This window comes from Culex pipiens, chromosome 3, assembly GCF_016801865.2.
Source record: "Culex pipiens pallens isolate TS chromosome 3, TS_CPP_V2, whole genome shotgun sequence".
NCBI lineage: Eukaryota > Metazoa > Arthropoda > Insecta > Diptera > Culicidae > Culex > Culex pipiens.
In genome coordinates, this window is record NC_068939.1 from 29912973 (window position 1) to 29940585 (window position 27613).

Below are 27613 nucleotides of genomic sequence, written 5' to 3' on the forward strand. Positions count from 1 at the left end.
TAGGCAGCCGGCTGCGGAAAGATAGCTATCTAGGGATTTAAATATAGTATTAATTCGACCGCGATTCTCCAGAAATTCTCCGTCGGCGTGCCTTCCGATCAACGGTGATGTAGGAAGGGCTTCATTTATTGAAATGATTATTGAAATGATATAGAAAGGGCTTAATCCAGCAATACGACTTGCTAGTCTCAAAAAAAATAGGTACGTTTTTATAGAAAACTATAAATAGAGAACAACACAAAAAAACTCATCGGCCAACGAACGCGAGTGAAAAAAAAACAATGAAAAAAAAAAGAAGATAAAAAAACAGAACTGCGCGTCCCGAAAAGCACCACACTACTGATGCCATTATTTAATTATAATAGCCAATCACCCCATGCACTCGAACAGCGACACAAAAGAGACGGAAAATAACACGAAAAAACAGGACTGCGCGTCCACACAGGCACCGCACTACTGATGCCATTATTTAATTATAATAGCCAATCACCCAATGCACTCGAACAGCGACACAAAAGAGACGGAAAATAACACGAAAAAACAGGACTGCGCGTCCACACAGGCACCGCACTACTCTATTTAACTATTAGTAATAAAAGAAAAACTGGGGTATTTTTTCCGTAAACCTATTTTTCTAGAAAAATCCTTATCATACCGTCATCAGGGGTGACATTAGGTCTGAGGAGTAAGATTGGGTCATACAAAAATGAGGAAATTTGTATGACCCAAACTTTGCTGCCGACACGAAATCGAATGCCCATTTTGTAAGAAGATTTGTATGGAAAAACTGATAACGTAAAATGGCTTCTTTTGACAGAGAAATAAAAATACATAGACAATAAGTATAGTATTACTAGGGAAATGTCGAAAATGACTCATGAAATTAAAATCTGCTAAAATTTTCGCAAAATAAACTATTTAAGATGCAGCAATTTCAGACGAGGTTTTCAGCGATTCAGTATTCAGGAAAAATTAAATGAAGACTTTCCTCAGCATTTGGTTTGCAATGTTTTGTGATGAAATATTGAGAATTTTTTTTGATAAATATTTGACTAAAAGGTAGCGTTTTTTTTTCTTCAAAGTCCATTGGTTTGCGAGTTAAAATTATAGTTTCATAGGTGGAATGTTCTTTGAATTGCCGTCATCAGGGGTGAAATTGGGTCATACAAAATTTTTGAAATTTGTAAGACCCGATCTCAGCCCACAGACCTAATGTCACCCCTGATGACGGTACATGAGGACTAAAAAGAGAAAATGACTCAAACATAACTCTGTATCATTTCGAATTGCATGACTCAGCCAGTGCACTGCTTCCGGCTTAACAAGCGGATGCACACTTTGTACCTTTCCATATCAAAAATAGAGCTATAAATTCAAAACACAAAAACCATCTCAACCGAGGAGTGGTGGTGCACGTGCCCCACCACTAATTGCCATTAATTCAGTGCAAAGCCCAAGCCCAGATCGTTTCACACCTTGCTTAAAAGTGCACTCGCCAAAACCTGGGGTTGGGCACACGATTTTATAAACAACAGAAAGAAAAACATATGTTTTAATTAGGCATAAAATTACACCCACCGCTGAAAGGTGCGAAAACCCATGCTTCCAACCACAAACCCACCCACCCACACTTGGCACTGACAAATGGTTTAAAATAATGCGAATTTTCTATTTCCACCGCGTGATTGTGTTTATCTTTTCGCTTTCAACGGCGATGCATTTTCCTTTCGTGAAAAGAAAAGTGAAAAGTACCTGCCCTGACCACCGAAGCGGCAGTCTCAGTGTGTCGTAAATAATCGTCTGTCAGTTCTTGCGGCGAGCGGCACTTAGTCATGCAAAGACATTATGAGGGGTGGATTTTATTTAAAGTTGTTGTGATTCAAATGGACTTGAGACATGAGGCGCCGCAACGGATTTTGTTTATCCTAAACTGATGACTTGTGCCGAATCGTGACTCATTAGGCCAAATCTAAAATCGTGAATGAAAGATCTAGTTCAACGATCATCTCACAAAAAAAATCAAACCAATATCCGTCTGAGAAAACAATTTCCCCGTCAAACAACGCTTAACAAGGTTTATGCGAACCAACTGTTCTTGATCGCTTGCAAGTCCGTCGTCTAAACAAACCAAACATCAACTCCTTGAAGAGTTGGAATGCTTGCGAAACCCGAGATGGAAGTGCCTGGGTTCTATTTTTATGCTCGCGAAATCGAATTTTTGCACGGAATTCCAGCCCGATTAGTCACCAAAGCATGGCACGCACATGGTGGCTCTGGTGGCGCATTCCAGTGCATTGCTTAGTTCGGGGAAAGGTGTTCTTAGTTTGATTTTCTGGGTAGAATTGATTATTCTATTCAACTGACAAAATTTAAACATTCTTAAAAAACAGCATAAATAAAAAAACAGCCTTGCACACAAAAGTTGTTTTGACAAATGTTTTACTGAAATTTTAGTCAATCATCTGTCAAATTGACAACTATCAATCAACTGAGAATTCAGTAAAATCCAAATTGCTGAATCGTTTACTGAAAATTCAGTGAAACGCGTAGGCGGTTACAAAAACATTTAAAAGGCAAAACATGAAAATTTTGATGATTGTACTTTTTCAAATGAAACTCCAGAAATCTAGAGTTTTTTTAAAGGTCCTAGAGGAACAGCATCTAATTCCAGTGGGCCTCTAATGTTGGCAGGTCAGAACTTAGTCATTCAATTAAAGCTAATTAAAAAAGCGTTTTCGACAGAAATCGAGTGATGAATAGCTCAATAAGAAACGAGCAAACAAGTTTCTATCAAAAGTTTTGCAAAATTAGTTGTTTAAATAGCAAAAATCAGCAAATTGGATGGAGTTAGGAGCGAGTGCTTAACCTGCCAAACATACGAGAATTTCCCCGATAAGCTATTATGTTTCATATGTTTAAAAAAACTTATTCAAGCAATCAAAACTATTGTAACAAATGTGTTCATCTGTTCCTTTTTGCGTATGCGCACCAAACTCTCATTACTGGATTCAGTTGAATTTACAGAAATCTGCTCTACTGCAATTTTCGACTTCCTGAAATTTCAGCAAACTTTGAGCTCCATACAAATATTAACTGGAGATCAGCGAAAAACTGACAATTTCAATGGTGCACTTTTCAGAAAATATTAACTGAAAACAAATTGAATATTCAGTCGTGTCAAAATCAAAAGTTCTCGGATTTGGCTCAAATTCGGCATGAGTCCTTGGTCAAAATATTAATATTTTTTTTTTGTTTGGCAATTAGGGTATTTTAACCAAAATAGGGTGGCCCACAAAAAGCGTTTTTTTTTTGTAGATTTTCGCAAAAACCACGAAAAAAAGGGGCAAAATACATATTTTTTCAGAATCTTTAAAATGACGATAGAGATAGAAGTCTAATCGGCTAAAACCAATTTGAAATGCAATTTCCTGCGTCGTAATATTTAGCATGTTTGGGCTCGTTTAAAAATATGTTTGTGAATGTTTGTGAAATTTCGATGTACACAAGTTTTTTTTTTAAATTAAATGTTTTTTTTCGCAAAATTCTAAAGTTTTTAACCCTTGACTCTGGTCAAGGCCGAAGGGGGAGGCGATATATAAAAAAGATCTTATTTTTAAATATCAAGCCCAGCTTTAATAAATTTGAAGCAAAAAGTATCACAAAACTTGTTAAAAATTATTGCAGTTAAGTCCAAAAGTGAATATGCAAAATTAACGTTTTTCAAAGATTTTTTTAATAGTTGACAGTAGGTAGTTGATGTTTTTTTTCTAATTTTTTTTATTAAATTTTATTTGTTAAGCAATCATATTTTTTGCCGTTTGATTAGTTGGGGGAATTTTTGAGGAAGGTCTTAGATATTTTGAAAACTAATGATTGCAAAACAACTGGACTAGTACAAAATGCATTTTAAAAAACTACTAGTTCTACTTTCCACTCTTTTTTTTTTTTGTTATGTAAAAGTAGGCCATTTCGTCTTACCCGGAGGACAGGAAAAATTGACAATTTCATAGCGGAATTGCAAAAAAATAAATTTTGTTTAATCAGCTCAAAAAAAAAATTGCAGGCCAAGGGTGCATAATACTGATGATACTCGTCGGTTGACACACCTAGGCGAGGAACATCCCGGAAGGAGCCCAACTACATCCGTAGTGCTGTTTGGACAAAACAGCATGGCTCTGGTTCCTTGCAAGTGTCCTATTTTCTTACCTCCACGTTGGCTTCGTTTAGTCATCATGATGACAAAGTGTAACCTAGCTGGTGGCCTGTGGAAACGACTCGTAAACCTTTGACCAGCGAGGGTCAGAGTAGAGACGGCTAGAAGAAAGGGGCGCGTCAATGTGGGAAAGGGAAGTAATTTTTGATTGTAGACGGTATTGTTTTGATTCGCAGTATGTTGAGTCAACTGCTGTGAATGTACCTGAGCATCGCAGAACGGGGTTTCTCTTCTTTCCATTTCAGCTAACAGCTATCTTCTGTTTCTTTTGTTTCACTGATTTTCTAAAACGGCTTCTGCTTACTATCCTCCGTTTGATTTCGATTTTACTTATTTGATTCTCTTATTTCTCAACGCTTTTCCACTCTATTTTAACAATTGATGCTGCTGTAACAAACTGTCTGCTTTCCCTTAATTTGGCAGCGATGTCAATTTTGTTTATCATGTGCCTTTTCTTTATTTATCTATTTGAATAATTTCTCATCTTCCCTATAAATTGCCCATCATAACAATAATCTAAGCTTGTTTGTTACCTCTTTTTTTTAACTATTGTTAATTTCTATATCTACTTCATAAATTACTATCTTCCTTTTACTATTGATTCTTTACATAGTTTCCTTCGCTGTCCATTGTTTTGAAACTTCACCTTTTTCTTAAGCAAGTGAAGTTCGAGCCCTTACTCAATTTATGGAATGATTAAAGGACACAAATATTACTATTATTCTTTTCTAAAATGCTTAGGACCAAAATATTGTAACACAACACCGCGACAAAAGAAATAGCAACATATAAACACAACTCAACACTAGGAAAGATTTCAGGAGAAAACAATACACAGTAAAATAACAACTAGTTTTTGAATTCAAACTAAAAATAAAACAGTTTTTGCTTAAATGAAAGTTGATAGGCACACTATAAATGGTTAGGCGCTTATACTTACATCAAACCCTACGTAATGTACCACCCCCGGCCGAGTTAAAATGCGTAACCGGAAAAGAAGGTGTGCATGCCTGGCACGAACACTCAAAGCGTGTTCTAGCGTGCTGCTCGTACTGACTCAGAGCAAGGGTGAGATGTAGGTGTAAGGGCAGTGCGTGTTCGTCGGGAACCTGGTGCATAAGATCGGTCAAGGCCCGTTCTTACACTGAAAATTGCGAATTGCGAATTGCGAATCAACTCAAAAAATTTGAAATGGTTAATAATTATAGTATTAGGACCTTTTGAAATATTAGAGTTGATTTGAAAATTTTGAAAATATTTTTTCGGCTGAACGAAAAATGTTATGGTACTTTCACTACACTATAAGATGCTATCATTTGACAACTATGCACGATATAAAATTTTAAGTTAAGTACTTTTTGATTGCAAATTTATTCTTACATTATACAAATAAAGTTTTAAGAATTAACTGCATTTTTTTTTAAATATAATTTAAAAAAAACTGGCAACACTGCCTAATGGACTTTGACCAACCATGCCATAATTCAGAAGAAAGCCTTTTTTTCATCCAAAACATCTCCAAAAATAAGATTTTTCGAAAATGGTTATTTCGCGCAATTCATTATTTTGTGGGAAAAGTCGAATTAAAAAAATAGTAAATTTTCTAGAGTGTATCTATTTTTTTTCTGATCAAAGCAATTTACTGATGATGCGGTTTTCTTAGTTCATTGTAAAAGTTTAATTAAAACCAGAAGCATAAGTAAAGCCAGGTCCTTATAACAACTGTTTTTTTTTTCAAACCATCATGCGTCTCCATAGCAATTTTTTCCGAAAATCCTAAAATGGAAACGCATGGTAGTACAACTTTTTGTTTTAACTGCCTGTAGCATGTAGAGATATAGTTTGAAATTTTCCCGAAAAGCTTCTATGCGCCGAAGTTAAGCACCCATTTCAAACTGGTATAATGTCGAAAGTTTCGTAGTTTTTCACGCATGCGCAATGCTCTGGTTTAAAGTTTTCCTTTCATTGTAGTTAGTGGCTTTTCACGAAGATGGCGTCCGTAAAAGCTTTTTTTTAAATTTGTAAATCCATTACTATTTAAAACGAATAGCAACGGATATGCTTATAACAGATCGATAGATTTGAGAAATAAATGAACACTCTAACAAAAAAAAACGACTGTAAATTTTAAGTCAATTTCAGTTGAGAAATTAACGTAAATAAAACACATTTAATTTGTTGTTTTCTTTCCAATCCACTAAACTGCCTTTCTCGCATTTTAATATATTTGAGTACTTTCGATTTATTCAATCAATTTGTTTACATAGTGATATTTTTTCTTCTTCTTTGAAAAGGGGGTAAAACAAAAGTGTTCGGATGAGGGTGTGAAGGGTGGTGGGGGGTTGGAGATAGTATAACATGATAATTTCCACTTTTTTATGTGCGTTCGAAGTCAATTAGACGGCGGGTGGCGGGTGTGTAATGGGTAGGTGCGTGTGGGCAAACAAGTAAAAGCTAGCTTATAAAAATTCACTTCCTTATTCAGATTTCCACTTCAAAATTATTTATAGATTAATCATCATTTCGGGGGGTTGTGAACAAATTTTAATATGTTTCGATTTTCCATTTTGGTTGAATATAATGTTGATTTTTTTTGTGTGTAAAATTTTGAAATGTTTTCACTTTTTTTTTTCGTTTAAACGATTGATTTTAACCAAAAAATAAATAAACGCAGGTGATTAACGAAGTTGGTGAAGAACTGAGCATCAATCGTTTAGTTTTCTCTGTTTATTTGTCAAAGAAAATTACAGACTAAAATAAATAACTTACATTTCTCTCACATTCGTATAAATAAATAAGTGAAATGATAAAAAAACCACTAAATAGACAACGAGTAAAAGCAACACTTTACATTAAAAAGTAGTTTTCAAAAACCTTACTTTTTGCTTGAAATTGATTGTAATTTTTGAAGTAAAAATAAAACAAACAAATTTCTTTACTTTCGTTTCCTTTTCTGGATTTTTTCCCTACATAATTTGGTTGTGTATTTGATTTTTAGTTTTTTTTCGATTGATTTTTTTTATGTAGATAATTTTATTTCATTTCGAATTATGTGATCGATTGCTCCTCTAGTTTGAAAGTGTGCGTGTGTGTATTTTCTTTCTAATCCTCCATGTTTTTATTCTTTCATTTTCTTCCTATCCTAGGCTAGTGTTCGTGTTTGGGTCTCTGCGGCATGACTGCGAGACTCTCTCTCTCTCTTTCTAAACGCGCTTAGAACTCCGTCACCGCGGACGCCGTTCTCCAGTTGCTGTCGACGACGGTCAGATCGGCACAGGTCTGGCTGTGTCCCAGGTGGTTCTCGGCAACGCAGCAGTACCTGGCGGAGTCACCTGGAATGGAATGGATTTGGGGGTGAGTTTTTCTACTTAGCGTCCAACCAACGCGCTCACCTTCGTACGCCACGGGCAGCGACAGACGGCACACCCCGTTCCGGTACTCCGGATAGTACCGCTGGCCGCTCTCGTCGATCGGGACGTTGTTCTTGGTCCAGCGAACCGCCGGGGTGGCGTCGCACGCGACGATACACTCGAAACGGGCCGGCTGGCCGGCAACGACCGCGATGTCCTTCAGGGGCTAAAAAGGGAGCAAAGAGTTTTATAATAGGGTCATCAACCACTTTAGGGCTGAGGGTGTGATCCTTACGGCAACAAACAGGGGCTGCTTGGTGGCGATGGCCGGGTCCTGGGGGTGCTTCGGTGTGCTGGTCGCCGAGCGGGTGCTACCCTGGGTGGGCACGCTGGCCGCCGAATGGTCTGGAGGGGGGAACGAGCTCAGTTAGATGTTTAAACTTCCAGCCAAGGGGGTTTTAACTACGGCTTACGACGATCGGCTAGGCAGCAGCGTTGCGTTGGGATGCAAAGGTGAGGCTGGCGTGAAGCGAACTCATGGCATGCGATTCGATGGCGAAGCGATTCATAGGTCGTGGAGTGGTGGTTCAGTAGCTGATTTGTCACTGCTTTTTGGCGTCACTCATTCACACACACAGCAGCATGCGCTAGTTTTGTTAAAATCATAGGTTAAAAATCAAACTCGTACTTACCACATTTTATTTAGCTAGGAGTTAGGGTTAATAATGCACACACAACACAAAACAACACGGTTTTGACGGTTTTTGATAGTGAACCTAAATTCGTCCTATCTTTTAATAGTAGATGTTTCAGAAGATAACACATAAGAGATGAAATTTGAATTTGAATTGGGGTTCAAAGTTCTGAGATTCTTTTTTGCTTTTTTTATATTTTTTTTTTAATATTTTTTATTTATCTTTAAAACAAAATTCTAACTCTGTTCAAAGTTCATGCAAATGGATTAGATTTAAAAGAAATAAAAAATGCTACTCAAATTTTATATCCGGGTGTATAAAAAAACATTTTTATCGTTTCTCAAAAAAGTTTACTGTTGAAGAAGAACAACTCTATAAGACTTCGAACAACGATCTTTTTTGTATTTTAATTTAGCATAAACTTTTGAGTTGTTTATCTCTTTAAGGCCATCGCAAATTTTATTTCTAGTGTTTGTCCCCAACCCTTCAATATTTTCATAAATTTATAAAATGAAAAGATATAAAAAAAATAGTTACAATTATACATTTTTTATGTCACCTTTCCACACACAAAATGGAATTGCGCAAAATACATTTTTTTTTTAATAAAAAATTAATTCGTTTTAGATAGCCAAAATTAAAATATTTAGAAAACAAAACCGAAAAACATAATTTTTTGAAATTTTTTTCTTGATTTTTCGAAATCGTTGAAAATGATGTCTTAACTAAACTTGGCCTCTATTTAAAATAAAAATGAAATTTTAAATCAAAAGGTACTATCTTTGAACTACTCGAGTAGACGGAAATAACTTAAGAATAACTTTATTTTTGACATTTTTCAATACTAGGCCAATAATATTTTATGTTTTGTCATTCGTTCGTTAAGATTTTGTTGGTTTGTTATTGTAATAACAGTCTAATAACATTTTAAGCTTTTTTTCAAACATATCATTGATTTTTGTTTTTTTTAACAGAATGTGTGAAAACCTTTTTTTTTGTTTATTGTTCTTTCGAAAGTTGCATATTGGCAACCAAAGTTGCATCTTGGTAACCAATGAAATGTTTTTGAAGCTATTTTTTAGATTTTTTTTTGATCTTTTCGAAAAAATATTTCCAAAGATGGTCAACTTTATCCAAAAACACAAAAAAAAATATTTCAAATTTGATTGAAAATTTTAAAATGCACTTAACATTTTTTCGACTTCGAATGACTCATGAGCAATTCTCTACGAAATCGGTCTTTTTTCTTAAATTTTAATTTTTGTATTTTTTAATCCGACTGAAACTTTTTTGGTGCCTTCGGTATGCCCAAAGAAGCCATTTTGCATCATTAGTTTGTCCATATAATTTTCCATACAAATTTGGCAGCTGGCCATACAAAAATGATGTATGAAAATTCAAAAATCTGTATCTTTTGAAGGAACTTTTTGATCGATTTGGTGTCTTCGGCAAAGTTGTAGGTATGGATATGGACTACACTGAAAAAAAATGATACACGGTAAAAAAATGTTTGGTGATTTTTTATTTAACTTTTTGTCACTAAAACTTGATTTGCAAAAAAACACTATTTTTATTTTTTTTTTTTTTTTGATATGTTTTAGAGGACATCAAATGCCAACTTTTCAGAAATTTCCAGGTTGTGCAAAAAATCTTTGAGCGAGTTATGAATTTTTGAATCATTACTATTTTTTTCAAAAAATCGGAAATTGGTCGCAAAAATTTTTTAACTTAATTTTTTGATGTAAAATTAAATTTGCAATCAAAAAGTACTTTAGTGAAATTTTGATAAAGTGCACCGTTTTCAAGTTAAATCCATTTTTAGGTGACTTTTTTGAAAATAGTCGAAGTTTTTCATTTTTTTAAATTAGTGCACATGTTTGCCCACCTTTGAAAAAAATATTTTTGAAAAGCTGAGAAAATTCTCTATATTTTGCACTTTTGAACTTTGTTGATACGACCCTTAGTTGCTGAGATATTGCCATGCAAAAGTTTAAAAACAGGAAAATTGATGTTTTCTAAGTCCCACCCAAACAACACACCATTTTCTAATGTCGATATCTCAGCAACTAATGGTCCGAAACATTCGTGAAATTTTCCGATCTTTTCGAAAAAAATATTTTCAAAATTTTTAAACCAAGACTAACATTTAAAAAGGGCGTAATATTGAATGTTTGGTCCTTTTAAAGAGTGAGTCCTTGTTAAAAAAATTGAAAATATTTTTTTCGAAAAGATCAGAAAATTTCACGAATGTTTCATATTTTTACATTGAATATATATATTTTTTTAAATATCTGACTATTAAGATCCAAAAATTTTGATTTTTCAATGAAATCCTCAATTCAAAGTCCATCTACATACATTTAACTACTCGCTCCAACGACCACCATTGTCGTCGTTGTCGCGTGAAATACGCGGTTTGACGTGAAATTATTATAAACTCTGCAACAAGTGTCCCTGGCTGCTACTGCTGCAGCAAATGTGCCCAACGGGCAAGCGCCAAGAATTATTTCATGACGCCCTGTGCAGCTACATGTGCCCGTTTATAATTCCTGTCTGATTTTTTGTTCATCTTCTTTTTTTCCCTCAGTCTGGTTGAAAAATAATATTGCAACTGACCGCGGCCACACAGATGTTGGCGACCTCTATGAGTTCTGAACGTCAACGAAAGAAAAAAAAATGATGATATTTTTCGCTTTCTTTTTCATTACGCCCGGCAGTGACGGCAGGATTTTTATTGCCATTACATAAAACTGGGAAATGTTCGTTTCGTTTTGAGATTTTTTTTCCCCGCCTTCTTTCTAACTTTAGCCTCGCCACTAATTCGTCAATTTCTGGGGCCTCCCAAAATGAGTGGCGACAAATTCCTAATAGCACTCACAGGCCGGAAGACGGCCGGCGTCGAGGGCACTTACGCAAAATTTTACTCTTTTTTTGTTGTTGTTTTTCATGGGAAAAAGTGGCGAAAAAGCACCGATTTTTCTCAATCACTCTCTTGAGAAAATTTGTGAGTGTGTGTGTGTGTGTCGGGAAATTTATTTTAATATGTTTTTTCGTGTGAGTGAAGAGCTCTCGTAACTCGAGCACGACCTCACTTCGTGACACGGGGATAATCCTCGCGAGAGTTTGTCGATTTAGCACTTGTCGTCGTGTCATGAAAGTTGGCGACGACGATGACGACCAAGACGAAGAAGAAGACGATCGACTGTGAATGACGAAGAAGGTCGGTTTCGAGAGAAGTGGGGCGCGCGCGGTTGCAAGGGATCAAGTCAATACTTGAGTCATTTCCCGGAGATTTTCGTCAAGTCGCACGATTTTTCAACGGCTGACACTTTTCCACAGGATGAAGTTTCTTGGCTTCTTGAGTTTAGGAGAGGTTGGATTTTTTATGCAGACATAATTTTTAAAATTTTCTAAAATATTCCATGAATAGATCAAGTATACCCAATGCCGGTTGATGATTCACCAATATTGTGACTTACGGTGAAAACAAACACACCTCCAATTACATACTAAAAATAAACGATCACCAACCTTGCACGCTAAATGAGTGCTCGTGAGTTTCTTGTGGTTGAACGATCTGCTGTGCAATAAATTGTACCTTCACACACCTTGCAACGGGGAAACACACCTATTTCAATTGATTTTCTTTTGTTGACTTACGTCTCAACTACTAACCCTAACGAAAATGAGTAATTTCCCCCTACCTGACTACTTTGAGGGCAAGAATTTGATAAATGTCTTCCCCGGTGTAGGTTGATGCATCATTCTTGAAGGAATTTTGCGCACACACACACTCACCTAGACAGTACTGACCACATAATGTTGTGAGGTGGGTGTGACAGGTGTTTGTTTTTGTTTTGATCGCGGGTGCAGGTTTACTAGCAGCGACGGCACTTAATCAAAATTGTCGAGATTGCGACGGTTGGCGGAAATTTTTGGGGATTAAAAGAATTTGTTTAAAATTTTCTGTGGTGTCTCTGACAATGTAGACAATTTTCAAAGGCAATTTTTCTTTTTTCAGAATATAATTTTAAGTTTTAAATTTTCGAAATGAGGGACTAAAATTTACCAATCTTTTCTTTTTTAAACGCTACAGCACAATACAGTAGAATTGGATCATATATTGAAAATTCAGTAAAATTCAAAAGATTTTTGAATTAAACCAAGCATGCGAAAAATGATTCTAAACGTCGGGGAATGCATTTTAAAATAATTCCACTTGATTGCACTTAACTTTCCACTTAATTTTTTTGTGCCTTTAGCCTACTAGCCTTAAAAATAATTAATTTGGAAATTCAGCTTTTAATTTCCCAAAACAAGGATTTTTTATATAGATGTTTTTTTAGGAATAAAAAAACAAAAATGCATCTTTTGCGCTTGAATTTAGGATGGAAAAATCTGGGATCAAAGCTACGATTGTTTTAAAAAAATATATAACTTTTGGAAATTGTCAATCATGCGTTGAAAAATAATTACAATATATTTTTGGATTGAATTAATCAATTCAAAAAAATAAAAATAAAAATAATTGAACAATTCTCTATTTTATTTTTTGCATGTTTTAATCTGGATTAAACCTTTGGGTACTTTTCGTATGACAAAATAAGCCATTTTGCATAATCAGTTTGTCCAAATAGTTTTCCATACAAAATTGGCAACTGCTCATAATTAATTTAGGAGGAAATTAAAAATATACCTTTTGGGAGATTTTTTTTTATCGATTTGGTTAAAGTTGTAGGGTGTATTTGTAGGCACAAATAAGGACAAATAAGCATTCACGGAAAAATTAATGATTTTTAAAAGCACTTTTTGACTGTGAAAATTGAAAAAAAATGTGTTTAAGGGGACATCAAATGCCATCTCAACAAAAAATTTAAGAAAAGACAAAACATCCAATTAATGATTTTTTTAAGATGGTTATTTACAAAAAAAAACTTAAACAAATAACAAAGTTTAGTTTATTTTTGTAATTATTGATTGAATTTTGATAAAGTGCTCCTTTTTTAAGTTATAGTCATTTTTAGGTAACTACTTCGAAAAGAGTCGCAGTTTTTTTATTTTTAATAACAGCTGAGAAAATTCCCTACACCATCAGGTGATCAAAAATGTGGAATAATTGGGTAACATTGAGAAAATTTAATTTTCTGTTTTTTCTATGCATTTACATATCTCAGGAAATTTCTCATATCTTCAAAAATATGTTTTTTTCGAAAATAGCGACTTTTATCAAAAATCGTACCTAAAAAATGACTAACGGTAACTTTTTCAAAATTTCAATCAATATTTAATAATGAAGTGATTTTTTTTCAATAGGTTCCAGGTTTTTTTTCTTAATTATCACTGAATAACTTTATGATTGCAAATTAGGCTATTGCAAATTTTGTTTAAAGTTTTTGTCACATTAAATAGACGAAGAAGTTTTGGAAAAAATATGTTTGTATAAATTTTGATAAAGAACATTGATACACTCTAAAAAATAACCCTGCAAAGTTAGAAAAAACACGAAATTTTAAAATGAAAAATTTTGTTCTAAATGAAAAAATGACCCTTCTGGGTCAATGTAGATTCGAAAAGTACATCAAATTTCCCATAAAATTACATGTTCCAAATTTTTTACAGTCGAGTAACAGAAAATGGGAGTATTTTTAAAACTTTTTTAGTGTTTTTTTCGATGAAAAATACGTTTTTTCGGAATTCTGAGTACGCCATCAAATCGGGCGTCTAATTTTACATAAGAGTCCCTTTGACACCAAATTTCTATCTCATCACCGTTTCAGGCTGCAAATTATTGAAAAACACCTCTTTTTCGCATGTTCAAAAATTTAAGGGGTCGTACCGCCCCTCCGTCACGAGATATAAAAAAAAAGACCTCGGATTCGTGATCAGGGACAAAAGTTACCCCTTAGGACAAAGTTTCACGCAAATCGAAGAGGGGTCGGGGCAACTGCTGTGTGAGTTGGCGGAGAATTACCCATATAAAAATTTCAGTGTAGAATTTTTCTCAGTGTAGTGTTCATCCCAACCATAAACTTTGCAGAAAACACCAAATTGAACATATATTTTGGTGTGGGAAGCTGTCAAATTTATATGAAAAAAAAAATGGACAAACTGATTATTTAAAATGGCTTTGGGCATGCGAAATGCATCTAACTAGTTTCAGCCAAATTATAAAACACAAACAAATCGGATGGCCGAAATCTCAGAAGATTGCTCTATTATAAAACGGTGGAATTGGATATCAAAGTAAAGTTAAATTATTTGAAAATAAACACTAAATACGTTTTGTCTGTTGTTATCTTAAAAATTCTAGTGTGTTAGGTCAGATAGCGCAGGAATATTAGTTATTTGAGTGCTTTTGGCAACTGCAAAATCTCGATAACATATAGAAATAGTGGAGTGCTGCTAAAGTTCAGCTGAATAAGTAATCGACATCCAACTACTAACAATGCGAACAGAACGAACAGAAAGCCGGCATCCAATGAGTGTTAATTTCAAATTTCCATATCTTTAGTCATCACAGCCAATCCGGTTCCGATTGGCCGTCCACAGAGTGCAATAAATAGAACATTGAAAGCGCGCATTCTTCTTGATTAGAGATTTGAGGGTCAATTAAGACGGGGCGGAGCGCTACAACATCGAATTTGGCGACAGCGGCACTTTCTAACCTGGAGTGGTGCACCGAGACGAAACCGGCCGGAAGTGGGTAACCCGTGGCGTGGAGCGTCCACTGCCGGCCGCGGGGTAGCTGTACCGCTGCTGGTACCGGCTAGCCTGCAGATCGGACGCCGGAACCGACGCCGACCGGCGGAACGGCGACGGGGTACAATTGCGCACGTAGTCCCGGGTACGCTCGTGAATGACCGGAACCTCAACGGACTGGGCGCCGGACGGTCCGAACGGCGTCGGACTCAGATAGAGCGGATGTTTTACGGAAGAAGAAGTGGTGGTGGCAGGCTGGCGCTTGGAGTGGCCACTGCCGGCCACGATGCGGTGGCCCTCGCCGGGGAAGATTATGCCAAATTCGTACCCGAAATCGTACTTGAAGTAGATGATTCCGGTGTCCGGATCGACGTGCCGGGTGCCTGTGGTGGGGCCAAAGGACAACGCCCGCGGGGACAGATTGGAACGCGATTTTGGGACGAGATTTTATGTCATTGTTTTCGGATTACCACATCGGGGGAAAGAGCCACATAATAATGTTGTAACAGATAATTTTTCGGGAAATTTTGTTTTCGTAGACGGCGTGAGAAAGAGGAAAAATGTTATTTATAAGTTTTTGGTGAGAATGAATGTGAGACAGGGTGGCTACTCGTTTGTTCCGGCATGTGAGATCATTGTTTTGTTTTGATACACCAAGATCATTATTTGTAGTTGAACTCTGCACATCATACAAATATACACAAATATACACTTTTAAATAATTTTAAAACAACATCAAAAAACTATATAACTTTTTAAATTGTCATTTAAGTGTTATATATTTCTAGAGTTTTTTAAAAAAAGAACAATAAACTTTTTTTTGCTTTTGGGGGGTTTCAAGGCGGTTTCAAAAACACTTAAAAAGCGAAAAAAATGATTATTGGAACTAAAAAAAAAACTCGAGATTTGTAAATAATTCCGATGCTCTGTTAAGTTTTTTTTTGAACTCTCAAAAAAGTATCAAAAGTAAACAATATTCGTCTGGTAACCCGATCATAATATTTACCTTTCTGACAGTAGGGGCGGTGTGGTTTGGCCGTGGGCCATACCGCCACTTCTGTCAAAAAAGGTCAATATTATGATCGGATTATTAAACGAAATGAGCATGAATCACTCTATAATTTTCCTTAGCGTCACAAGATTTGATTATTTTAACATTGTTTACAAACATTGAACATCTGTCAAAGTGACAGCAAATATAGCCGAATTCCTATTTTTGTTGTTTTGTTCGAACTTCAAAACATTAAATCGAAATATTTTCGTTGAACATTAAATTAACAACACTTAACATTACATTTCATACAAACATATATAACACATTCTTTGAGCATTGTAGTAAAAAATAATCAAATTTATTTTAGGTTACCTTTATTACTTGTTTTAAAAAGAAAGATTGTTTTATTTGTATATCCATTTTTAAATATTCTTTGATTTTTTGTAAACAAAGGATTCATATAACATTCAAATCGACACTTGTACTTAACAATTACATACTTCAGGTATACGAAAATACTTGAATTCGGTTTGATTTCCTCGTTAATTGCTCAACAAACATGAGCAACTTGAAGTGGTTTCTTTACACTGTCTCTACGGCAAAGAGATTATCCAGATCGCCCGAATCGAGTGGCCACTCTGCTCGTCAAAAAAAGTTGTATAATTGTAAGGCAGCAGAAAAAAAAGTCAAAGAAAACGAAAAAAAAAAACGGAAAAAGTCAGCAGAACAAAACAAAAAAACTCACAATAAAACTCATAGAAAACGAGAAATAAATCAAAGCAAATCATATGTGTAGAAGGTTTTTTGGGGAGAGAAGAGGGAGCGGGTGGGACAAATCACAGATATAGAGAGAGAAGATAAACGAGAGTAAATAAAGATAAAAATGAGGAAATCAAAGAAATCATATGAATGGCGAGTGGTGTGGGTGCTAAAAATAGATGCAATTTGAGGCTTCGAAAAAAGTAAAAAATGCTTCGGTTGCCGAAATGATTTTACGACCACGCTGTCACACCGCGTCGTAGTTTATGGTCATCAGCTGCTAACTGGCCCCAAACTGCATCATTTTGAATAGAGGGAGGGAGGGAGAGAGATTTGTACTCACCGTACTGGGACACCCGAGATTCCTCGCGGTACGCTTGTGGCGTCGACGTTCCGTTGGTGGCGGGCGGGGCTTGCGTTTGCGGAACCGGCTGCAGGACGTGCGTGACCGGGGCCTGCTGGTGGCCGAAGGCGTTCTTCAGGATTGGCTTGATCGGGGTCTTGCGCATGTCGGTCATCACCTCGTTGGTAAAGTGGTACGCCTTGGTCTTGAACGACTGGGACATGCTTTCGGCCTGGTTCTGGGCCTTCTGGACGAAGTTGATGGGGGCCACCTTGTGCGCCTTGATGGCCATGTCGTCCCGCGACGTGGACATGTGCTGGGTGGCCATCTGCTTCGTGGTGAACTTGCGATCGAGCGTTTGCGTTTGCAGGACTTCGACTGTTTCGGTGGTTTGCTCTTGCTGCTGCTGCTGTTGTTGTTGCGTGACTCCGGACACGTCGATCTTGGTCGGCATCAGCACTGGGCCGGTGTCGAATTCCATCGGAGTTTGGATGCGTTCGTAGGTGCGCGGAAGGCTGGTCGAGCGGGACGCAAAGTTTGGCCGGACACTGCGGAAGTGTGGCTCATCGCTGTCGGACGGATTTGGGGTCCACATCGGGCGGATTCGAGATCCATCCGAGTCGTAATCGCTGTCGCGACCCTGTTTCTGCACGAAAGCCGGACGTGGCTGATGGCCCAGACTGATGACCTGCTGGGTTTGCTGCATGTTGACGACCCGGTTGCTGCTCTCGGTCGTCTCCTTCATGTGCAGCGTGTTGGAGGTCTCGGTCGCGATCGTGTTATGAACCGGTTGGGCGGTGACCGAGGTGTAGTACAGAGCAGGTTGTCCCGCAGGTTCCACCGGTGGGAACGACACGTGTTGCTGCTCCTGTTGCTGCTGTTGCTGGACGAAGGTCTGCTGCTGGTAGGACTGGAAGGACGAACTCTTCTGCTGTTGGAAGGACTGCGACGACGAAGTCTGCTGCGTGGAGTAGCTGATCGGTTGCGGTCTGGCCATCTCGCTGACTGCCGTCGGTTGCGGAAGCTTTTCGATCGGATCAAATACTGATGGCGGTGCGACGGTGGGTCCAGTTTCGTGCTGCTGCGGTGGGTTGAATACCGGGTGAACCGGCTTGTAGGCAACACCGGCCTGGGTCGGCTGCCACACCGGGTTGATCGTGGTCTTTTCAGCTTCGATCTCGTGCTGTTCAGCCGAGAATCCATTTTGCTGAACCGGAGCCGGCTCTGGGACTGGTTCACAAACGACCGGTTCTGGCTGTGGCTCCGGCTGGACGGCAGCCGGCACTGGGACCTTCTTCAGCGTCGGCAGTGGCTCCTCTGTCGGCAGCACCTTCACCGGCTGCAGATCCTCCGGCAGATCGTTGTTAACCAGGAAGTTCATCTCCTCAACGGACTCCTAATTGGCAATAAATCAAAATAAAACCAAACAAAAAAAAAGACATCCCAATTAGAACAACTCGGCAAAACCCCGCAACAACAATTCGCAGCAGGAATTTCACATTGACACACAAATTGCAAGCGTTGCGAGCATTTCTTTCGCCAACCAGCGACGACGTCGCTGGCGGGCACTTATTTTTGCGTTACAGACGCCGCTGGGGCCCTGTGCTGCCGCGTGACGACACCCGCGAGCTGATCTTGTGGGAGGCAAAAATAAACTCTTTGACATAGATCGATTCGTTCGTTTGGGATGAGGGTTACGGACACTCGGCAACAACAACAACAACACGAAAAAAAGCGTTAGCAAAATCTTTAAACGGGGAAATCATGCGGATTGCTTCGAAGAAGCTTCGATTGTTTTGGGCTGAGAGATAGAGGGAGCTTGGGGGTGGGTTAGACGCATATTGTGTAAGCAAAAAAACGCACGCACACGAGGGACATCAATCAAAGCGCACTGACTGTCAAGCACTCTCGAACCTTGGTAACCGCTTCGGCGGTGGTTGTAGTGGTGGTGACGACCTGCTCCTCCGACTGCTGCTGCTGCTGCGGCTGTTGAGCCTCGGCAGTGACACCCGCATCGGTCACGGTCGCGGCAGCGTCCTCAACCGTCTCCACCTTGGACTCGATCGACGACGATTCGACAACGGTTTGCTGTTGTTGTTGCTCCTGCTGTTGTTGGACGACTTCCGAGCTTTGCACGATCACGCTGCTCTCGGACTTGGAGAAGCTCTCGATCTTCTGCTCGCTGCTAAACGAAACCGTCTTCTGGACCTCCTCCGTGTCGGCCAGATAGCCGCTGACTCCGTTCATCTTCCGCATCACGTCCATGTCGCTTTCGCACTCGCTTTCCGTGGCCGTGAACGGGCTCTTGGTCGCAGCGTTAGCGTTAGCGATGGGCTGCGTGGCCTTGGCTTCCGAAGGCTGCTCGAACGAAGCAGGAGGCATCCCGGCGGTATCCGACTGTCCCGGGTTAGACTTTTTGCGCGGACTGGGCGGGATAATCTTGACACCGCCGGCCGGAACACGTTCCGGCACTTTATCCATGCTCTCGAACAGCGACTGTTCGATCTTCTCACGATAGTAGGAGCTCTTGCGTTCGTTCGAGGGCTTCGGGGCGTAGCCCATCGTTGGCTGCGGGCCCGGCTCGAGACCAATCTCGGCCGGGGTGTAGCCGAAGTCGGGCGGCAGAGTGCAAACCTTGGTCGGCGAGTTGACCATCTGCTGGATCATGCGCGGAGCCTTCAGATCGTTGAACGATTCGTTCTGCTGACGGATGGTCTGCTCGAACAGCTGCTTGGTCTCCTTGACGGACTTTTTCTTGTACACCTCTTCCTCCATGTGTACCTGCTGTTGGTGGTACTGCTGCAGCTGTTGGTGGTGCACGTACTCATTGTGCTGCTGCCCAAAGACTTGCTCCTGAGGCTGCTGTTGGTACAGCGGTTCCGGGAAGTTCGTCGGTGGCTGCATTGGAGCCGGAGCCGGCGCTTGAACCGGAGCGGGAGCTGGAGTAAATTGAGGGATTGGCTCGACGGGAGCGGGAGCCGGGGTAAAGGTCTGAACAGGAGGTGGGACATAGGCTGGCAGGAAGGTCTGCGGGACCGGTGGGAAATCCACCGGCGGTCCCGACGTGAAGCTCGCCTGACTTGGCGTGATCGAAGGTGGAGGGAGTGGCTTGAACGGCTGCGGAGTTTGGTTGTAGGACGGTCCAAAGGACGGTACGTTCGAAGGAGCAGAAGCGAGGGAGTGGTGCACCACCGGAACGGGTTCCGGAGCGGGGGCAAACTTGGCCACCGGAGCCACTGGCGTTGGCTTGAATGGCTGGGGAAGCGTTTGCGGAGCCGGCGCGTAGGTCGGTACGGGTTTAGGTTGAGGGGCGAAGGTTGGTTGCGGTTGAGGAACGAAGGCTGGTTGCGGTTGAGGAGCGAAGGTTGGCTGCGGTTGCGGTTGTGGAGCAAAGGTCGGTTGCGGCGCATAAACAGGCATCGGGGCCTGGATCGGTTGGGGAGCATGGATTGGCTCAACAGATGGCTTGTACGGCTGATACGGCTGGTACTGCATCGACTGCGAGTACTGTTGTTGAGACATTTGCGACGACTGGAACTGCTGAGACGACGAGAAGGACGAATACATCTGCTGCTGTTGTTGATGCTGCTGCTGCTGCTGCTGGGTATAGAAGTTGTTTTGCACTGGCTGAAATTCGGATTTAGGCGTTGAGCGTTTACTAGCCTCTAGTGGATGGTTGCGAGCGGAGGTGGAACAAGAAGAAGATGATGGTTTGGTGCGTGGTAGTGTGACGAAGCCGGATGTTTTTGGAGCGGTCCAGAGTTTCTCCATTGCGATGGCTTCCGCCGATGGTCGTGGCGAGGAGCTGCGTGCTCGCTCGAGGTGTGGTGTGGTTGCCTGTGGCCGATAGATTGGCTGCGGCTGCTGATCTTGGGCGATAATTTTGGGGATCGGAAGGATGGGGACGTTCGTGTCGAGGGTTCGTAGGTGGTGCTGTTCGGGGATTGTCGGATGGGGATCTTGGTGGTAGATCGGGGGAGTGGGTACGGTGATGCCTTGGGGGTGTAGTAGTTCGGCCTGCGGTTGTGGTGGTTGTGGGTAAATTTGCAACTCTTCACCTACCAGCTGGTGCGTCTGATCGATTGCGACCGCCGGCTGTTTGAGTGGTATGAATGATTTGGGCTGGAAGAGTGGTGGTGGTGGCGCCTGCGGAACCTCCTGGGTTCCGTTCGAGGTGATTTTTTCGAAAAAGTGGAACGCACTACGTTTTGTGGTTGTGGTCGTGGTTTCGGTTGGGAGTTCTTCCGGTACCGCCGGCTTGGGCGCCACCTGTGGAGGAGTTTGTGTTGCTTCCGTCTTATGAGCCTGCTGCTGCAACGGTGTTGGTGTTTGTGTGGCGTCTGTGCGTGTCGCGACGCGGTCTGTATTGGTGCCGGCCGACTGTGAGTCCGTCGTTTCGGTGGTCGTTCCCGCCGACACCACCGGGATCGTGGGCGTTTGTGTGCGCTGTGAGAATGTAACCGGAAGGTCCGGAAAGCTGATCTTGTGTTCCATGCGCATGGTGGCCTCGGTCGTTCGGCGCGTTTCCGTCACGATGGTCGATTCGGTTGTGGGACCGCGCAGGCTCGACTCGGTCGAGAACTCCTGGCGGGTCGACGCGTAGCCACCAGGCGGGTCAACAGCATCTGGCTGTTGCTGTTCACCGAAATGAGTTGGCTGAGTTGGTGGGATTGTGAGAAGATGGTGCGCACAAAGTGGTTGTACAAAGTGATGAAGTGAAAAAGACAGAAAATGAAAGATATTTCAGATGAAGGAGAATGAGGAACGTCTGAGGGTGTGTGTGTGTACATGAGGGGGTGACTATTTAGAGCGGGAGATAGAGTCGGAATTCGCGTTCGGTGGCCATTTTTCGCGCGTTCATTTTTCACGTTCCTAAGACTACACACACGCAAATAGTACAACACGACACGACCGGATTAATTACCTGCGGTTGCGGCACATCTACAAAGGAGACATGCTTCGGTTGCTGCTGCTGCTGCTGGGGTTCCGCGTCCAGCACGGCAATGTCGGCGATGCTTTGGGCTTCGCCGCCGGTGTTCTTCGCAAGCACCATGTACCTGCCGGCGTCGGCCAGATCGATCTGTTCGAAGATCAGCTTGTGGCAAGGGCCAACCTGTTGCATGCTGTAGCTTCCCGGGAGCAGCGCTTCCTGTACCGGTGCGTTGTCCTTGAACCAGGCGATGGTGGGTTCGGGCGTACCGGACACTTCGGCGTCTAGGATCACGCGATCACCACGGCGGACGCTCTGAGCCTGCAGACGTCGACCGAACACGGGCGGAAAGATAGATTCTGAGTTGGTGGGTGGTGGGGGGAGAGAAAGAGAGAGAGAGAAACAGAGAAGAAGAAGAAGGAAAGTGAGGGTGCTGGGTGTTTTGACGGCGGGGTTGCGGTTGTTCTTACTCTTGACGACGAGATCCGCGGTAGTTGATGAGGCACCGGCGGCGTTCGATGCTGTGGCCGTGTATCGTCCTGCGTCGTTTGTCGACACGTTCTTCAGCTCGACTACGATCTTGTTGAGTGAGTAGGAAACGGTGATGCGTTCGCCATCGGGCTGCAGCTCGACGTCGTTCTTCGTGATCGAGACTTCGGGCGTCGGGTAGCCGTCGAGGATGCCCTCGAGCACAACATCGGCGCCCTGGTCGACGATCTTGCCATTGAACGGCGACACGAAGCGCGGTGCCGAGCTGCGTCTGGCGGGCTTGCCGGTGCTGATTTGGCCCGAGTTGGCGATAATCGTTTCGTGCATCTCGGTGGTGTTGTTGTTGGCGATGTTTAGGATCGAGGTTTCCTGCTGGATCGCTGGCGGCAGGTCGTTGGTCTGGTGGAACTGGGCAAACTGTTTGGTTTGGGCAATTTCCGGTGCTTGGTCACCAACTTTCTTGAACGAGCTGTCCAGGTGGGCAGACTGCGAGTGAACCTCGGACTGGGACACTCCATTCTCGACGACCGTCGAGGAGGAGTAGGACGAGGACGAAGTGGTGACCTGCTTCTGGAGCGTAACGAACGACGATCCGGAGTGGTCAACCTGGAGCATGGATTCGGCGCTCACCAGTGGCTGCGGCTGCATCATCGGAGCCCCGAAGGCATCGGCCAGGGACACAAAGGCCACACACTGGGCATGACCGGCATCGTTTTCGGCGAAACAGGTGATCTTGCCGGCCAGTTCCGGCAGCACTTCCGGGATGGTGAGCACTTGGCGATCGCCACTGGTGGACACCAGGAAATCATGGCCGTGCACGGGTTGATCGTTGAAGAACCACCTGATCTTCGGCTGGGGCTTGCCCACAACAATGCACTCGAACTTGGTCGATTCGTGGAGTTTCACGGTACGATCGGCAAACAGTTCCTTAAAGGTCGGACACACAACACTTTCGCTGAGGAACGCCGGCACGGACTCGAACTCGGGCGCGTTAATTGACTTTACGATCAGATTCGAGAAGCACTTGGCCTCACCGGACGGGTTGGAGGCTTTGGCCGTGTACACACCCTTGTCGTCGGGGAACACCTGTTCGATCACTAGCTTCACCACGCCGTCCTCGCGGAACAGCGAATGCACACGCGGGTTTTCTTCGATTTCGCGGTTGTTCACGTACCACTTGATGTTCGGCCGCGGATCTCCGCTGACGGCACACTCGAACTGGCACTTTTCGCCCTCGGCCGCAAGGATATCACTGAGGAGTCGTTCGAACTTGGGCGGCGCGCCGAGCGGGGGCAGGACCCGTTCGGCCGGCTGGCGCACAGCTGGTTCCGCGGTGTTAAGCGGTGTCACAATTAGATTACACTTGCTCGAAGCTTCACCAGCGCTATTAATAGCGACCACACGATACTCGCCAGCATCTTCTAGAAATGCCTCGCGGATCACCAGCGAACAGTGGTCGCCTTGGAACAGCAGCTGAAAATCGGTGGACTCCTTGACGGGCCGTTCCCCGTGGTACCAGATCACTTCCGGCTCCGGTTGGCCCACAATCACACAGTCCAGACGCACTGGCTTGCCCTCAAACACTGCGACGTCCTTCAGCTGGAGCTGGACGGACGGCTTCACTGGTTCCATGTCGCTGGCGCTAGCTAATTCGGAATCGGACGTTTCGTTTGGCAGACGACCCTTCACAACAACATTACACGAGCAGGACCTTTCACCGGCGATATTCTTGGCAGTCAGCGTGTAGACACCAGCATCCTTCAGGAATGCCTCGTCTATGACCAATTGCGCTCTGCCGTTTTCGTAGAAGAACTAAAATGAAAACGGGAACGAGAAATGAGAATTTTCATTTTTCTAGCCTGCCGCGGCCGCGGCCGCCGTTCCATCCCCGGGTTCCCGCGTCGCCACCTCCTGCGCCTCTCCGTGAGTGTCCCCACGATCTTCAGCTTCGGGAACTCACTGCTTGTGCTGTATTGGTGCATCATTGGTTTGTAGTGGGTGGCGTGGATCAGCCAGGGACGAATCCCACCAACGCGGGCGCGGGTGGAAGTCATTCAACTTTACAACACGTCTGAAATGCTGTTTGCCCACGATGATCTATCAACTTCCGAGACACAACATTCCCACAGGTGGGTGCGCGTGGACGACCCTTCCAGGGTTCCACCCTGCACTTGAGCCATAAATCTGCATCTTTTTCATCACTCAAGAACGGCCGAGTCGCGCTGGCGCCTGCGCCCTTTCTTCCTCCCTCAAGAGAAGACATTCGTGTGAGGATCCCGCACACACAGATCATCTTCATACTCACACAACGACGTACTCCACCAAAAACCGAACTCGCACTGGTCGTCGTTTGTAATTTATCTATTTTTAAATATTATAATTAAATTCTACACACCGACCGAGCGTGGAACTTGGGGGGACCCGAGAAGATAAATAACGTCAACTGTCGTGTCTTTGCTCGCTGGGTTTGCGCCTTGGCCACCGATTGGACTTTTTTTTTTGCTTCTGTTGTTTGTGGAGTTGCAATGCGGGAAAATTGAAGGGAAAATGCGACGAGAGAGTATCACGGACTGGCTTAGGAAAAGTGAAGTTCCAAATGGGGCCCCGAATCGGGAGCGAATGGATGATTTCAGAACTGATGGAAGCCAGGGAAAAGCATGACTTCAGAGGAAAGATCGAGAAGTAGAAGAAAGGTTTGGGGGGAAAGCTTGTGTGTGCAGGGTGAGATATACGAACGAGCATGGAGGTTGGCGTGCGTACGAAATCTGTCCTCCTCGTGGGTCGACTTACGAGCGAATGAGAATGCAGCCCACCTCACCGCACAAAATGATAGTAACGATCAGTTTCGACGAGTTTGAGCGGGTTCGGTTCGGTTTGTGGGAAATGTGAAAGGGGCAGTGTTGCCAAACTAATTACCAAAAATCCTAAAACGTTGACAACACTACCCGCCCAAGCCACCTCAAGTGGCGGTCCCATGCTTAGAGAGAGATGTCTTAATTAAGTGTTTTATGGCCCACTTGCACAAGTCGGTCCCGGACTCGTGCAGCCGCCACTTCTCGGGAGAATCAATTAAGGGCAAACAGACGATTTGTAGACTGACTTGAGCGGTGCAATTCCCGCGGCCTCCCGCGGCCACGGACCAGATTTGTGAACCTCTTTCCCACTTAACTTGATGAGACATGAGTGTGTGTCGACTGCGGTGTTCGATCGTGGGCGCGCAAATGTTTATGGTTCAGATATGTACAACATTTGATGGCGGTGGTGGTTTTTGTGGGTGGGCGGTGGTCACTTACCTTAACTTCCCGGTTGGCAAAGTGCTGCCCGTCGTGGGTCCACATGACCTCCGGCGGGGGAATGCCCGCCACTTCGGCCTCCAGCTTGATCTTTTGGCCAACGCGGGCCATTACGTTCGAGAGCGGGGCGCGGAAGCTGGGGTATTCCGTCGGTTCTAGGGCTGTGCGTGGAAAAGCGGGAGGAAAAGAGAAAATGCGAATGAGTCATACGGTTTGCGAAAGTTGGCTAGGGATCTTCTGGACTGGATATTTTGATAAAAATTAATCAATTTAACAAAAACTAGTTATCAAATGAAGTTTCAAGTTGATTATAAAGATTTATATGCCTTTCAAAAATATATTTGTTTTTAGAATATACAAAAAAAAATAGATTGCTTACACGCAAAAAAAAGCGTTCCCGTAGCCATGAACAAAAAATCACGAATTTAGCAAACAAACGTGTTCATGGAAACGTGAACAAATTCATGAAATCATGGTACAAAAATCATGAAATCATGATATGCACTTCATGGAGTTATGAACTAGTTCACGAACTTGTGATCCTTGTTTAAAGCCAAAAGATTGCGTTACTTTTTCGAAGTCGACCAGTAACGCTTGGGAAATCAGACGTGTTTTGACGTGCTGGCCAGCTGGTTGGTGGATTTGGTGTGCGTGTTGATTTTCAGAGAGAAAATAAAATGATTAGTGTGATTGAATTTATCAATTGGCCTCTGGGGCATGTTCGAGTGGTTGAGGTAAGTTATGTAAGGGGCAATTATTCGCATGGAGAGGAGTATTATTTCAAGGAAAAAGTACAGTCCAGACTCGATTTTCCATTATTTTGACTCTGGGTGACAATGCATGTAGGCATTTATGTGAACAGGGGCAGATCAAGTATTTTCAGTATTTCGGAAATTTCAAGAATTCCAGGTACTTAAAGTTTTTAAGAAATATTACAGTATTTAATGTTTCCAAAATAGAGTAATTCAAATCAAGTGTTTCAAAATTCAAGTATTTCGAGTATATATTTCAAGTATAACCAGTGTTTCAAGTATTTCAAGTGTTTTAAGTATTTCAAATATTTCAAGTATTTCAAGCATTTCAAGTATTTCTTGTAATTTAAATTTTAAAAGTTTCTAAGATATTCAAAGTATTCCAAATATTCAAAGTATTTGAAGTATTCAAATATTTAATATTTTAAAAGTATTTAAAATATTTAAATAATTCCAAGTATTTATTATATATCAAATTCTTAAAGTATGCAAGTATTTCAAGAATCAAAGAAGATCAAGTATCTAAATATTTCAATGTATGAAAGCAGGGTTTCGAAGTCAGGTGAGTTTTGATGAAGTCGGAGTCGCCTCTGGCTTCTGAAATTTTTGCGACTCCGACCCATTGTAATTGCAACATCAGCTTGCCAACAAGATTTGAATTCACCTACTCAAGCTTCAAAGAATTGTCTGGCTCCAACTCCCGCCCTAAAAGGACCCTACTCCATTTGTATTTTTGTATTTTTGAATTTTTGTATTTTTGTATTTTTGTATTTTTGTATTTTTGTATTTTTGTATTTTTGTATTTTTGTATTTTTGTATTTTTGTATTTTTGTATTTTTGTATTTTTGTATTTTTGTATTTTTGTATTTTTGTATTTTTGTATTTTTGTATTTTTGTATTTTTGTATTTTTGTATTTTTGTATTTTTGTATTTTTGTATTTTTGTATTTTTGTATTTTTGTATTTTTGTATTTTTGTATTTTTGTATTTTTGTATTTTTGTATTTTTGTATTTTTGTATTTTTGTATTTTTGTATTTTTGTATTTTTGTATTTTTGTATTTTTGTATTTTTGTATTTTTGTATTTTTGTATTTTTG

At 41.8% G+C, this 27613-nt stretch overlaps 1 protein-coding gene across 2 annotated transcripts in view; it reads right to left on the reverse strand.

The window, feature by feature from the left end:
• Positions 1-27613, reverse strand: part of LOC120425344 (titin) — a 344797-nt gene that overhangs the window by 120875 nt on the left and 196309 nt on the right. For both annotated transcript variants that reach the window (XM_052710504.1, XM_052710503.1), the window contains 5 exons: positions 25766-25926; positions 22454-24284; positions 21978-22342; positions 18968-21709; positions 17054-18449 (listed from right to left, as the gene is read on the reverse strand). In XM_052710504.1, coding sequence (XP_052566464.1) covers positions 17054-18449; positions 18968-21709; positions 21978-22342; positions 22454-24284; positions 25766-25926 — 6495 coding nt within the window. The remainder of the gene's footprint in view (positions 1-17053; positions 18450-18967; positions 21710-21977; positions 22343-22453; positions 24285-25765; positions 25927-27613) is intronic.